The 16,521-nt window shown below is 37.5% G+C and overlaps 1 protein-coding gene across 1 annotated transcript in view; it reads right to left on the reverse strand.

Moving 5' to 3' along the window:
- Positions 1–16,521, reverse strand: part of INTS7 (integrator complex subunit 7) — a 93,738-nt gene that overhangs the window by 56,813 nt on the left and 20,404 nt on the right. Inside the window, exons 4-7 of the mRNA XM_045452462.1 lie at positions 15,774–15,911; positions 7,547–7,593; positions 3,837–4,036; positions 3,245–3,367 (exon numbers count right to left, since the gene is read on the reverse strand). Coding sequence (XP_045308418.1) covers positions 3,245–3,367; positions 3,837–4,036; positions 7,547–7,593; positions 15,774–15,911 — 508 coding nt within the window. The remainder of the gene's footprint in view (positions 1–3,244; positions 3,368–3,836; positions 4,037–7,546; positions 7,594–15,773; positions 15,912–16,521) is intronic.

Consider the following 16,521-nt stretch of genomic DNA (forward strand, 5'->3'; position numbering starts at 1 on the left):
AACACCATTCTTATGTTTCAAGAAAATCAATAGCCGAGACAGTTTAAACAGAAGAAATCCACAGATGGTTCACTGTGCAGACCGTCAAATTAAACAGAGAAAATTTAAAGCAGGAAAAAAGTTCCTTCCAAAGAGTACTGCCATTCTCAGCAGTAATAATGAAAACCAGTAGACGGCAGAATGGTATCCTCCAGGCCCTGGGCATTATTCTACCCCCAGAGAAAGTATCTTTCAAGATTGAGGGCAAAATAAAGACATTTTCAGACAAGCAAATACTGGGAGAGCTTACCACCACAGACCCTCACTAAAGGACTTCCCAATCAATCAATCAATCAACCAACCAAAAAAAATCAATCAATAAATAAAGGACTTTGCAAAGGCAGGAAAAAAAAGTATCCCAGAGAGAAAGCCTGAAGAGCAAAGACAGTGCAAGGTCCAAATGATCAATGAATTTATAAAACAACCAAACTGATAAGACAGAATTAAGACACATGACAACAATACGTAAGAGTTTAGAGGAATATAAATGAGTACTGTGTTGTAAGGTCTTTGTAGCAGAATTAACATAAGATATATCTGAAACATACAGATAAAGACTAGAAGTAAAAAGATGATACTCTACCATGTAGGTACATCCCGAAGAAAATAGAAGTAACTATATTAGTGTCAGACAAAACAGACTAAGGTAAAAGATAAACTGCAGAAAACTAAATAAATAATACAATGTATTTATTCATGTATTAGAAGACATAACACTGTAAAAACATCAATTTCTTACAAATTGATCTTTCCATTCAATGTAATCCCAATGAAATGATCAGCTTTTTTTTTCAAGTTTTATTTATTTTGAGAGAGAGAGCGAGAGAAACAGAGAGAGAGAGAGAGGGAAAGGGGGGAGAGGCAGAAAGAGGGAGAGAGGGAGAGAATCCCATGCAGGTTCCGCACTGTCAGTGCAGAGCCCCACACAGGGGGCTAAACTCACAAATCATGAGATCATGACCTGAGATGAAATCGAGTCAGATGCTTAACTGACCAAGGCACCCAGGCGCCCCTCTCAGCATTTTTTTTTTTTTTTTTTAACCTGGAACTTGATCAGCTGCTTCTGAAATTTATATAGAATGCCAAGGACCAATAAAGTACAAGTATCCAGAATATACAAAGAATGACTACAAATCAACAGAAAAATAATCAAGACTTGAACAGCTGTGCCACAAAAGAGGAAATCCAAATGATCAATAAACATATTAAAAGGATGTTCAACTTCTTTAGTAATCAAGGAATTAGAAATTAAAACTACAACTTCTAAACTGGTAAAAATGTAAAGGTCTGGTAATTCTAAGTGTTGGCAAGGAAGTGGACCAATGGGCACTCACCTTATCAGGAATGTAAACTGGCTCAATCAATTTGGAACACAGTTTGACATTAACTGGTAGAGCTGAAGATCTACATATTCTAGAAGTCAGCAGTTTCACTCTTAAGTATACAAAGAAAGCCCAGCACATATGTGCCAAGAGATAAAGAATGCTCATAGCAGCACTGTTTGCAAGTGCCCCGTGTTGGAAATAGCCCATCAAAAGCAAATAAACTGTGGTCCATTTGTATAATGGAAAACTACACAGCCATTAAAGGGGGAAAAAAAAAAAACATGCAAACACATGGATGAGTCTCATCAGTACGATGTTAAACAAAAGAAATAAAAACAAAAACTAAGCATTATTTTTCAGGGAAGCATATATAGGTGGTAAAACAATAAAGAGTGAAGAAACGATTATCACAAAAGTCAAAATAGCAGTTTCCTCTGGGTAGGTGTTCTGGTTCTGATCAGGGAGGACTGTGTGAGGGAAGGTGGCAGGGGTCTGTGAGCCTGCAGTCCTCTATTTCTAGCTGGATGGTGGCTACATTGTTTTCATTTACAATTATTTAAACCATTAAACCATATTTTACATACTTTTTTGTACGTGTGATGTGTCACACAATAAAGAGGCAAATGTGAAGGAATAATACAACACTTTCACTGGGTTTGCTTCCCTACTATAGCCGAGTACATTCTCTTCTTGGAAAGACAGTATTATTTAGTGGAAAAAGCATTAGAGGACAGAGCTCTCTCTTAATTAAAATCTCAATTAAGTCCCCTTAAGAAGCTCTCTTAAGCATATTAAGTCTCTCTGAACCCTAATTTGTTCACCCCCTAAATGCAAATACTAACACCTGCCCTTATCTCTTGGGATAGTCGGGCCTACCGATCACAACATACGGAAACGTGTTTAGAAAACTGCAAACAAAAAACCCAAATTAACGCGGCACCTTAGCTTCATGATCTGAAATTCAAAGGTTTTTGTTGCACTGTAGCTATGATGACACCAAAAGATAATAAAATCCATGAAAATAAAGGTTACATTCTAATAATCCTGCATTTCACTTCAAACATTTTTTAGAAAATGGTGCATCTGTTAACAGTAATGAATAAACAAATTTCTTCTTTTGAGAAGAAATATAAAACATTAACTTGACCTAAAAAATGTTATAAAAGATGCCACATTAAAAGTCTAGAGATTGACTGGGGCGCCTGGGTGGCTCAGTCCATTAAGTCTGACTCTTGATCTCAGCTCAGGTCATGATCTCACGGTTCAGGGGATCGAGCCCTGCGTCAGGCTCTGCACTGATGGTGTGGAGCCTGCTTGGGATTCTCTCTTTCCCTCTCTCTCTCTGTCCCTTCCCTGCTCTCTCTCTTGCTCTCAAAATAAGTAAATAACCTTAGTAAAAGTCTAGAGATTGAGACCTGCTCCTGCATTTACAAAATAAAACTTAAGAATGTCCTTCCTCTCTATAAAAAGGAAAAATATACTTTGCTGAGTTACGCTTCCAGTACCTTCTCCCTAATAAATCACAGCTGGCACCAACTGTTTTTCCTAAAGTGAGTAAAGGAGACAGGAATTAAATAAATGATTTTCCTGGGCTTCTCACGTAGCCTTAGTGCTGCTATGGGAAAAGTAACAGGAAACTGAGAGGCAAAGTCTAACTCACTAAAACAAACAATGCACAAAAGGATAAAAGTTTCAGGCATTTATTTTGCCACTTAAAAAATAACTTCTTCCATACGTATCGACACTGCTCTTAATTTTTTTTTTCAAATTCAAACATTTAAAAGATGACAAAGATGGTACAAAAATGGAAAGTAGAACAATTTATGACAATGTTGCATTATTTTTCTATATAAAATATTAATGTTGAAAGTTCTACATACCTGAATATTTTCCCTACTCCAAGTGTGTGGTGTTTTATTGGCAAGTAATTTCAGATCTTGAATAGCAAGTCTCTTTACTGCCTTCCTAGGGTCATTCTTCAAATACTGCAATAGTAGCTGAATCTATGAAAGAAAGGTCATTCATGAACAACACTGCCACTGAAATTACCATTAGGGATGTACTACCGTTTAGTGAAGCTTTTAGATCTGAGACAGGACTCATTTCAGATTGCAGCCCTATCACTTATTAGCTATGGGTCCATGTTTGGGCCAGTTTCTCCTCGTGCATAAAAGTATACTTATAATCCTTTAACTCGTAAGATTCTAGCACAGGACCTGGCCTTTTAATCTTTACTGCCAACTCCATGCTCTGCCAAGTGCCCTCACTTCTACTTCATGTTCTTAAAGGGCTCCCAAGAATTACTACTGTGGATGCAGAAAGAAAAAAGCAAGCAAAAGGAAATTAAAGTCATCTTTACCAGAGAAAGGGACCTTAATATTATCAAAACTTAGGGGTTACTTAAATTTCTGGGTTTATACTTAATAGGAAAGTTTACTGAAGAAAAGGCAGTTTAAAGAAAACTGAAATTACCTGCTTAGGCGTATCAACCAAAGATGAAGCGGCAAGCAGAGTAAAAGTGTGCAAAGAAACAATCACCATCTTGGTGGAGGGATAGGACGTGACCAGCTGCTGTAAAAGCTGACGTGCGCTGGACGCCAGGATCGCATCATGGTGCATGTGCTGAAGGATGGGGATTAACTTCAGCTTCAAGTCAACTGGTGTGGCTAACCCTGGATGCAAAAGGAATCGTTAGGGACAGATTTCTGATTATCATCTTTGATAATATTTCACATTTAAAAGGTCTGATTCGGGGCGCCTGGGTGGCTCAGTCGGTTGAGCATCCAACTTCAGATCAGGTCGTGATCTCGGGGTTCAGGAGTTCGAGCCCCACATCTGTCTCTCTGCTGACAGCTCGGAGCCTGGAACCTGCTTCAGATTCTGTCTCCCTCTCTCTCTCTGCCCCTCCCCTACTTGTGATCTGTCTCTCTCTCTCTCCCTCTCAAAAATAAACATTAAAAAAAAATTAAAAGAAAAAAAGGTCTGATTCACTTAGCAAAATGACCATTTAAAAACAAATAGTATACTAATGTTATGTTTACGACATCAAAGATAATTATAGTAAAGCTAACCCCCAATTAAGTTTGATAGTTTTCTTCCAAAGCATTTATCTTAACATTAATTTTTTGGTGAGTATGAAACTACATGCTGACAGTAGAAAATGCCTTTAAAAGGCACAGCAGAAAGCAAAGTTTATTATTTGCTATCTATTTCTTCCCACAGCATACTAAAAAGATATATGCATGCAGGTACATATACATACGTACACACATACTCAATGGCTACAATTTAATTATGTTTACAGTTTTAATTATTTCCTTCAACACTAAGTCAAGACCTGGATGTGAACGGACTGTGTGTGGAGGGGTTCTGAAGTTCTCTGAACTTAGTGTGGCAATGCCTTTTTTTACCTCCTCCACGGCAGGCATTCCATGAGGATTAAGCCCAGTGTATCTTTTGCTGCCAACACTGTAGCTACACAAAAACATGTTTTCTTCTGCAGCATGGCTTTGTGATGATAAAGAACAAAAACCTGTAGATCATAATTCACCACATATATGCCAAAAGCTAATTCATACTCTGCGGAACACTGTTTTCCCATTGTGAAGTCACCGTTAGTGGGAATATATAAGAACGTTCCAACATCCAGGGGTGCCTTCCATCGACAACTCCCTTGCTGTGTGGCCTCTGTTTAGGTCTGGCCAAAGCAGAGAGCCCCCGGAGATGGAGGGGAGAAAAATGAGGTCAGAGTATGGACTCCCTGGTTTCCTTTCTGTAGCCATATCCTGCTTATGTTATTAATGTTTTGATCCTTACAGCACCAAATGCGTTTGACACTGCTGGCCATTCTGTCTTTGAAACTCTTCTCTCTTGAAGGCATACTCTTCCTGGCTTTTGTCCTTCTTCTGGCTATTCCGTCTCAATCTCTCTCTTTTAGCCACACTTTAATTTCTGGTATTCCTTGCGGTTGGTAATACACTTTTCTTCTCACCCTCAGTACTTTCCTTGAGTGAGGTGATATATTCCCATGGCTTCCATTATCAGCTATATGCTAAAGACTACCTCCTCCTACCCCTCCACCCTGCCCCTGAACTTCAGATACATGAATCCCATTACCTCCTGGTCACCTCCACTGGGATGTCTGGTCAGAAGCATTTTGTACTTACTGGGGCGCAGAGAACTTCTGGTCTTCCCCACAAAAAAATGGGAAAATTTTTCCCATTTTAGTATATGACAGGTGCATCATTATAGAGCCTTTCTTGATTCTCTTACTTCTCTCACACCCCACATCCAAATTTATTAGCAAATCCTATTGATCGTAGCTTTAAAATACAAGCCACATCTGACGATGCCATTCTGTTCCCATTGCTGTCCCTCTGGCCGACTTCCACCACCATCTCCAGACTGAATTACTGCAAAGTTCTCCTAAGTATTTTCCCTACTTGCACCTTTCCCCATGGCAGACTCCTATCTCATATCCCTCCCTCCTTCCTCTGCAAATCTATGCTCAACCCAGCAGTCAGTGGAATATTTCGCATTGATAGATATTTTTACTGGTTTAGGGACACTCAAGAGGTTTTCCTTGGCAGAAACACAAGCAACTTAAACTTAAATGTAAGGATGCTTTTATTACTAAGACTCCCCTGCCATTTCCCTATCTTGGGCTCCAGCCTTCCTCCACCCTACTCCTGTGCTTTTTTTCCCTCTTTCTCTTTCAACCCCCTAGAGTTCCTGTTCTTTTGCTTAAAAGTTTTTATAGATAAAATTTGAGAAACAATAATGAATCTTAAGTGTGCAAACTAGCGGGTTTCTACATGTGAATATACCCAAATAACGATCACCCAAATACACACAATACTCCCGCACCGGCATAGGAAGGTCATGGGCATAGCTTTCACCAACTCCCTTGCTATTTGCCCACTGTATGAGTTTAGCCAGTGTAGAGCCCCAGCAGGGTATAGGAGAAAGAAGAAAGACGTCAGAGTATTTATTCCCTGAGTCCCTCTCCACAGGGCCACATCAGGTCATAGCACACTGAAGGTCAGTTTTTCAAAGTGGCCCTCTTGACATGACTTCACGCTTCTGGTAATCACTCCCTCTTTGCACCCTTGGGTGCAGGACTACATTATCCCCTACAGTTCATCCTGCCCACAACTTTGTAAATCGTTGCTTCCTTAAACCCTCCTTGGATTATTTTAATTCAAGTGTGATATCTGTTCCCTGCTGAGCTCTTATCTGACAGAGCAAGCGTTTGATAAAAACTACTCAACAAATGAGTGACGCATCCTTTTAATGATAGCTTTCTGCGGTAGAGCCCTTTTCTGGCAGTGAGAAAAAAGCACAAAGGAATAAAGGAGAACAGGACAAAGCTCAACCATTGTATCCTGGTCTTCAGGTAATTTTAACGTGGCTCCATTTCCTTTTCTGTAAAAGAGACCTAACAGCATTACCTGTCGACGTCTGCCAAGTTGTACAACTCAAAGGAACGTCACTTAGAAAAATACAAAGGACGTGGTGCTCTCTAGAGCTGTGCAGTGCTGGAGCCCCAGAGCCCCCTTTAATGAGCAGGAGGGTAAATGGGGTTAATACACATGAAGCGTAATATGGAAGATGAGATTAGAAAACTAGGGCCTTGTAGGCCATGGTAAGGAATCTGGATTTGAGTTTAACTGCAACTGGAAGAAGACACTGGAGGAACATGAACAGAGTAAGAAACGAACTCCTCCACTCCCCAGATCAGACTGTTCTTCCCTTAAATATCTGCATCTCTCACACAAATATCACTCCACTAGTGGCCTTCCTTGACCAGCATATGCAAAATATAAAGCGCCCCCTTCCACCCTGGGGTGAGGACTCTACTCTGGGAGGTCCCTGTCCCTACCCTGCTTTTTTTTTCCATAGCAACTGTTATATTTTATTTTTATTGGTCTATTGCCACCCCCCCCCCCACTTCTGCCACTAGAATGTAGGTTACAGGAGGGCAAGGACTTTGTTTTGTTCATTACTGTATCCTAAGCACCCAGAACAGCTCTGGCATTTAGAAGACGCTTAATAAATATTATTTAAATGAGTAAGTAAATGAATGGTGAAAAGCACACAGTAAGTACTTAATAAATGGTAGCAGCTATTATTAATACAAATCCCAGTAAGTCACTTCATAATACTAAATGAAGCACACATACCTTGAATCATTTCACTGATTTTGTTACAGATTCCTACAGCAAAATCCCTTTGAAAAAAGAGAGAACAGCAAAAACTTTAAAACCAAGAAAAATTACATTTGCTGATGTTTTCTTTTTTTTTCCTATTTAATACATTATTTACTTTATTTTATTGTATTCATTATTAATGATTTTTTTTTAAATATATGAAATTTATTGTCAATTGGTTTCCATACAACACCCAGGGCTCATCCCAACAGGTGCCCTCCTCAATATCCATCCCCCACCCTCCCCTCCCTCCCACTCCCCATCAGCCCTCAGTTTGTTCTCAGTTTTTAAGAGTCTCTTACGCTTTGCTGACGTTTTCTAAGGACTTAGAACAAAATCAACACAATATTACAAGTCGTAACAAGGGTCTGGTACAGGGGGTGGGGTGAGAACTGCAACTGACACCTAAACTTCCACCAGCCAACGGCTGTCAACACTATTCTCAAGTGGCGTTCAAGGAACGATGCTCTGACTTACGAGTGCTGCTGCACGCGTCCTGCATCACCGAGCCCCACTGTCTAAAAGATTCGAGGTCACTATCTCAGTTCGCGATGTTTTAGGAAAGGCTTTTAATTATGAAAAGCTTTTAATACCATAAGCTGACTATACAAGCAATAAAATAGATTTTAAATATTCTAAGTTTTAGAAAAATAGACTAATTATGAAATAGAAAACTGGTAGGAAATATGGGCAGAATCTTACCAAGAGCTGAACTATTTAAGGTTAGCCATGCTTGGGTTTTTTTTTTTTTTACATTATATACACGTAAAGTATTTTCCAAGGGGTTGCTTTTGATTCTGTCTTAACAAAAATATGAGTGTTGCAAAAGTTATTAATAACATGAATATTTGGGATAGGACATTACATCATATGTAAGGAAATATGATACAGATAATATGATCAAGCTTGGCTCATTTAGCCATGATAAATGATATGTTAAGACATAAAATACTTCCCCTCTGCAGTTCAGTGGATGTCCACATAAAATATTTCCTGCCATTAAGATATTTGCCATTTTCAGTTTCATTCTCTCATAAGCTCAGTGTTTTCCAGAGGCTACATGATGCATAATGACACCATCTCTTGACAGCTAATGGAATGTGTAATTGTGCATTCTTGTGTTTTCTAGAATTTTCCAAGGTAGTAGGTTTAGTATATGAACACATTCTCTGAGATTAACTCTGTTTGTTCTCAATTCTCCTGTGTTGTTACTATATTTGACTGTATCTATTTTTTTTTAATGTTTATTTTTGAGAGAGAGAGAGAGAGAGAGAGAGAGAGCGAGCATGAGGCAGGGAGAGGCAGAGAGAGAAACACAGAATCTGAAGCAGGCTCCAGGCTCTGAGCTATCAGCACAGAGCCCCACGCAGGGCTGGAACTCATGAACTGCAAGATCATGACCTGAGCCAAAGTGGGACGCTTAACTGACTGAGCCACCCAGGCGTCCCTTGACTATATCTATTATTATCTTTAGAATCTCATTATCATTCATCATTATTTTGAAATCCTGAGGTTTTCCTTATGTTTATAGAGAAACATATCAGGAAGTACACATTGTCATGTTCTGCATTAAATTTTGAAAGATTTTCCTAAAATTTTATCTAAAGTTGCTTTTGTTTCAGAATTCAATAATATTTTATTACAAAATAAAATAAAGTTTACTTGCAAAGTCTTTTTTTATAATTAAAAAAAAAAATCACTGGCCAGAGATTAGAAGACTCATTTTCTCAACACAAGCTGTACTGTCTAGGTCTAAAGATGCTGAAAAAAGCTAAAACTGACATATCAGAGAATTTTCTAATGTGTGGAAAGAAAAAACCTATTCTAAAGGAAAGCAAAATTGTAAATAAAAAAAATATGACTAAAGCTATCCTTGATTTTTTAGATGTTTATAATTTAACTTATCATGCCTCATGATATAAAACATTTCAAAATGTATTATGGTACCAGTTAACTCGTGGTTTCATTTTGAGACTATTTAGCATTTTTTAAAAAAGACTATTTTAAATGGGCTCTTTAAAAGCAAAATATTGATTTTCAAACCAAAAATAAGAACAGGGTGAGTTATAATGCACTGGCTGGAGAAGTGCACCTAACATAAGAGTCATGTGCAGCTGAGCATTGACAATGCTGAAAACCTGGATGAAAAGTCAGTAAAAGAAGTCAAGGCACTGCCACTTTTCAACATTAGAGTAATTTATGAAATAAAAGATTTAGCTGCAAACAGGAAGACTAAGTAACAGCTCAACTGCAGAGTTTTATTTCTGCATACAGATGGACAAATCAACAGACATGGCAAGACATGCTCTTCTGGTTGTATCAGCATCACCTAATCATAAAACCTCGTCTTTTATGTGAACTCTGGGCAATCAACATGATTTGTGCTGAAATTTTCAAAGTGAGTAACTTTTTCTTGGTTGTTTTTATTTTTTATTTTTTTTTAATTTTTTTTTTTTATAAAATTTTTTTTTTTTCAACGTTTATTCATTTTTGGGACAGAGAGAGACAGAGCATGAACGGGGGAGGGGCAGAGAGAGAGGGAGACACAGAATCGGAAACAGGCTCCAGGCTCTGAGCCATCAGCCCAGAGCCTGATGCGGGGCTCGAACTCACAGACCGCGAGATCGTGACCTGGCTGAAGTCGGACGCCTAACCGACTGCGCCACCCAGGCGCCCCTCTTGGTTGTTTTTAAATCTTCTGGTTTTTCTGGAACACCAATGTGCCATCGTCACCACTGGTACCAAAGTAACGATTGAAATTGCTAGCACCTCACCAAGAGTCAAGGCAGTGTCCCCAAACTGAACTACGGTCATTGCACTGCTGACTGCTGCACACTCACATGAAAAGGAAGAAAGGAAGTCAGATGTGCTTACAAATGTCCCTGATAAAACAGTGGAAATTACTAATTTTGTTGAATTTCAACCCTTGAGCAAGTGTCTTTTTAATATTATCGGACAAAATGGAAGGCACACATAAAGTACACACTGGATGTCTCCAGGATAAGTCCCCGGCAACTATTTCAATTATGATATGAATTAGCCATTTTTTTTCATAAAACTTCATGGTTATTCAGACATGACTATTTGGTAGACATTTTCTCAAAAGACAAATAAAGCCAGCTTGTAAATTCACAGAAAATAACAGGGGAAAATTTTTTGCCAATCTGAACTTCTAAGCAAAAATCAGGATTTCAGAAAACTTGCAACTATGGCCATGAGTTTGACAGGTTAATATTTAAAGACTTTCCTGATGAGATCGGTGGTGAGAGTAACAAATGTGAACCTCTGATATGATACAGTGAGGTGCGTCAACATTTGGATGATGTGCATAACACAGTGAACCAATACTTTCCAAAAGACAAATGCATAAGTTATAAAACCAGACATGGGTAAGAGATTCCAATGGATATCAGCGTAATAAAGGACAAGTTCATGGATACGGTTTTAGAGCCCACACTGCAGTTTAATTTTAAGAAACCACACTTGTCTGGTTTTGGTATAGCATCAAAGAAAAATATCCGTAATTACCTATCAAGCCTTTAAAAATATTCCCTTCTTAGATACCATATGTTTTCACTCTTATGTGGATTCTGAGAAACTTAACAGAAGACCATGGGGGAGGAGAAGAAAAAAAAAAAAAAGAGGTTAGAGAGGGAGGGAGCCAAAACATAAGAGACTCTTAAAAACTGAGAACAAACTGAGGGTTGATGGGGGGTGGGAGGGAGAGGGGGGTGGGTGATGGGTATTGAGGAGGGCACCTGTTGGGATGAGCACTGGGTGTTGTATGGAAACAAATTTGACAATAAATTTCACGTTTAAAAATAAAATAAAATAAAATAAAATAAAATAAAATAAAACCCCTACAATAAAATAAATAAATAAAACTAAATAAAAATATTCCTTTCTTTTCCAACTATATATCTGTGTGAGGTTGGATTTTTTTCATACGCTTTAACCAAAATAACATATTGCCAGCAGAAATGTTGAGTACAGAAACACATATTAGAATCCAGCCAGCCATTAAAGAGATTTCCAAAAAAGGTATAACAATGCTACTCATCTCACAAAACTGCTTTTTTATTTTGGAAAATAATTATTTTCATAGCGGTATTTTTACATTAACATCTTTAAAGAACTGTTATTTTAAAAATGAATTAATAAGTACTTTAAAAATTTAGACATTTAAATTTCTAATAGTGTAAATATCAATCACTGTAGTCCACATAAACAAGCTCTTTGAGGACCTCAATAATGCTTGAAAAGTGTAAAGAGATTCTAATACCAAATAGTTTGAAAACTACTGTTCTAAGATAACAATTTCACATTTGATAAGAAAAAGTTAAGTTATAAATGTCTTTTAGGTATAAGGTAAAAGGTGTATCAGGTTTGTATATACAACTCATCCACATTTCAGAATGCTCTCATACTTGTTATCCCTTCTTCTTAGAATATTCTTCCTCTCACTTGCTGCCTCTTTATCACTCAGTTTCAGCTCAAATGTCATTCGTCAGAAAGGCCTTCCCTGATCACCCTACTTAAAGCAGTTCATTCAGGTCATTATCACAATGATGAAATTATTTTTATCACAAAATGGTTTTAGTTTTTCATATATTAACACGCATCTAAAACTATTCTGTGTTTACATAACAATAGGGCCATGATCTTCTCTACCCCTGTATTCCTGGGTGCTTAGAATAGTTATCTGGATATGGTGGATATTCAAGAAGAATTTTTTTCACTAACTATATAACTTTTATGCAACTCAAAATTTAAAAATCTGTTACAGGGCTTTAGGGCCAATGAACTGCAAATTAGAAGCCTGCAGTTTTCTTATCTTTTCCTTTCTTTTCTTTCTTTCTTTCTTTCTTTCTTTCTTTCTTTCTTTCTTTCCTTCTTTCCTTCTTTCCTTCTTTCCTTCTTTCCTTCTTTCTTTCTTTCTTTCTTTCTCTTTCTTTGCTTTCACTTATCCAGTAACACTTTTTAAAATTCTTAATGTCAGGGGCGCCTGGGTGGCTCAGTCGGTTAAGCGTCCGACTTCAGCTCAGGTCACGATCTCGCGGTCCGCGGGTTTGAGCCCCGCGTCGGGCTCTGGGCTGACGGCTCAGAGCCTGGAGCCTGCTTCCAATTCTGTGTCTCCCTCTCTCTCTGCCCCTCCCCCATTCATGCTGTGTCTCTCTCTGTCTCAAAAATAAATAAACGTTAAAAAAAAAAATTAAAAAAAAAAAAAATAAATAAATAAATAAAATTCTTAATGTCAACACTAAGAATGTACGTTAAAAATATATAGTCTCATATGGTAATAAGATTATAAACAGAATAATCAGATTTTCCAGCCCCCCCCCCAAAAAAAAAAAAAACGTCAGATCTCACAACATTGCACCTACATTCCTGCCCTGTCACAATCAGCTGGGGCCAAGGGGCATGCAGCTACCACTTTTAGATGGCAAGTGCACTATTCAGTTCAGCACAGTGGCCACAAGAGGGCACCTTTCTCATTGACAATGCATCCCCAGTCTCTGAAGGCATTTGGGTTTCCAACTCCTGCTTTGTGACCCGGTGACTAGCTCTTTAAATATATAAAATCCCAACCTTTTTTAGAACAAGTGAGATGTGATTATGATACTAGACAGGGGGAGAACAGTGTTAAATAAATTCTTAAGGTCTTATTTGGCCAGTTGCTCTAATCCATTTAAGATCCAAAATTGATAGAGATACTAAGACAAAAACCCATCAGTACTGGTTGAGATATCTGATCTCAGGCCAGGTCTGTCATCATTTCAGAAGAAGAGGTAAACGCTAATCTCAAAAAGATACAGTTCATCATACAATTTTACACTCTGATACATTTTGATAAGCCCTTCAGCCTTCCCTACTGTGCTATTTTGGTATTTTTAAACATCACAAATTATATCGTATTGAAACCTTTTACATTAAAAACTGCTTCTACATAAACTGTCAATTTAAATGTTTACTGGTCATCAATTCTATAAACAAAGAATCATGTTTCTATGTTATTTGGTCTTAATCTTTTCTAAAACAGATTAGAAATTCCATAGCTGGTAAAATTGGCTTCTGATTATAACATAAGAGAAAATCTGAAGTAAAGATGATTCTCATTAAATCAAATATAATCGCTAAATTACAAATCTATCATCTAAATTTAGAAACTAAATTTAGAAAACTATTTTGGAGGGGCACCTGGGTGGCTCAGTGGGTTAAGCGTCTGACTTCGGTTCAGATCATGATCTCTCGGCTTGTGAGTTTGAGCCCCACGTCGGGCTCTGTGCTGACAGCTCAGAGCCTAGAGCCTGTTTCAGATTCTGTGTCTCCCTCTCTCTCTCTCCCTCCCCTGCTCATGCTCTGTCTCTCTCTGTCTCAAAAATAAACAAACATTAGAAATTAAAAAAAAAAAAAGAAAAAACTATTTTGGAGCTACAGAAAGTAGCAAATTTACTCAGATTATAAAGTACTGACACTTTGTCAGTGGTAATCAGATAACCATTCACTAGATATAATTCTTATCCAATAAAAATAATTTTTAAAAAGTTCTCTCAGTAGTAATTACTCTCAATAAGAAAAAAAACATTAGTTTTCAAAAGCACAAATAAGAATTGTATTTACTCAGATATCTCTCTTCCTCAATTACTGCCACACCTACTAATTTTGAGCAGTACATTAAAAATTACATGCTTTCTATTCTCCATTCTCCTTTTCCAATGAATAATCCTATGATTCTGAAGGTTTGATAGGAGCAGCTGAAGAAATGAATACTCATATAGCTAAAATCTGAAGAAAATTGGTGATTATTTCAAGTTTTATCCAAATTTAGCAGAGATTCTTAATAGGAAATGCTATTTTTTAATTTCAAAAATAACATCATTCATCTGATTATAAAGTCCAAACCTGCTCCTGACAGTATATACAGAAATTTATAAAAAGTAAAATTAAAATAAGATACCAATTTATCACCCACAGACAATATTTGATCTATATATCCTTTGTCTTTTTCCATTCCATCAATACAAACACACGTTTCTTAAAAAATATATTCTATACTATCCCATAAGCTATGATGTACCCTGTTTTCAAATACATTTCTAAAATATATTTGTTAAGAACTGATATAACACTTCATTGTATGATCATATTTATCTACATACATTGGTTAGAAGTTAGGTTGCTACTAATCTTTTTTGTTTTTATAACATTGCAACTAGCATCCTTGCAAATAATTATCAGTACACTTTGCTGATTCCTTGGGATAAGTTCTCAGAAGTGGACTTTATAGGTCCACTTAAGGGAAAAAAGGATGGACATGTTTTTTTTTTTTGTTTTGTTTTGTTTTTTTTTTTTAATTTTTTTTTTTTTCCAACGTTCATTTATTTTTGGGACAGAGAGAGACAGAGCATGAACAGGGGAGGGGCAGAGAGAGAGGGAGACACAGAATCGGAAACAGGCTCCAGGCTCTGAGCCATCAGCCCAGAGCCCGACGCGGGGCTCGAACTCACGGACTGCGAGATCGCGACCTGGCTGAAGTCGGACGCTCAACCGACTGCGCCACCCAGGCGCCCCAAGGATGGACATGTTTAAGGCAAAATGCATACCAAAATGTCCTCCAGAGCAATGCTACTTTTGATTATCAGTCAGTAAAGGGGATAATATATTTTTTTAGAGAGAGTAATTTAACAAGTCAAACAGTAACATAATCATGGTCAATACTGCATCCAAAAAAAAAAAAAAAAAACTGTCCTACAAGATAATAGTGTAGGATATGACATCCCAAATAGGTTAAACCTGGTTTCAGCTCGAGTTACTATCTCTGTCAAACTATCCACAGCTCTAATGCCAAACAGCCAACCTTGAAGAGACAACAGGAAAGTCGCAATTGAGCATCAGAACCATGTATGTTTGGGCAGGGTGCCTCAGTGGACAGAACTTCTGTTCCTCAATGAAGCCCTCCCTAACTACTCCAATCTGTGCTGATCTGTCCTTCTGGAAATTCTCATTTATTACAGTTAATGCCAACATATGTACTTTTCTATTACATGTACTGAGGTTCTGTTTCCCCAACATGATGTAAACTCTCTTGGAAAATACGCCTCGCCATTTATATTTTCCTCTTAGTGTTTATGTACAGTGATGAGTTATTCCTTCAAAACCTCTTCTCGGGAAGCCAAATTATTAAAAGGCTGATGCTTACTTTGACTGTGCAGAAAAGTTTGCAGCAGCAAAAACGGCAGCTTCAACTTCTACGTTATCATGTGAATCCAGACTCTGCCGGATACTATGATGAGCATTCTTCCTCTCAGGAATTATTGATGCCAGACTTCCCAACATCCTACAGAGAAAAAGAAACCCAAGAATAACAGAAATACGCTAAAAATCAAGAGAGGAAGAAGCAAGGCAAAGCTAGATACCAAAATTAAAATTTGTAGGTAAATCCTTAAACCTCAGGTTAATAAAGCATCAATTTTAGGAACCAAGCAGTGACTCAAATTCTAAACACTTTTCCATACTCCAATATGTCAGAAAAATTAACATGGCTTATCTAACATAAGCAAAATTTAAAATTATCATCCTGAAGTACATTCCAGGTACCAAGTGGAGCCCAGAAACTTCTGAATTATTAAAGCATCAAAATACCAATTTTCCAATGTTCTATAAGTAAGTCCATTTTAACAGAGCAACATTTTTGCTATTAAGCAGATCCACAATGTAAAAAAAGTAAGATTTCCATTTTTTTTTTTCCACATCAGTAAATACTGATAGCATGATCTTCAAATCTGTCTTCAACACCAAGAGAAAAGAGGTAGAGGATGTTCCCTGGGGCTCATATCAGAGTCTGCGACGGTGAGGAAGGTAGAGTCTGGAAAAACACAGGCTACTTTATAATAAACTGTCAATTTGGGAAAGGGAAAAAAAAATCTATTGCTTGTAACATAAACTAC

Source organism: Leopardus geoffroyi, chromosome C3 (genome assembly GCF_018350155.1).
Source record: "Leopardus geoffroyi isolate Oge1 chromosome C3, O.geoffroyi_Oge1_pat1.0, whole genome shotgun sequence".
NCBI lineage: Eukaryota > Metazoa > Chordata > Mammalia > Carnivora > Felidae > Leopardus > Leopardus geoffroyi.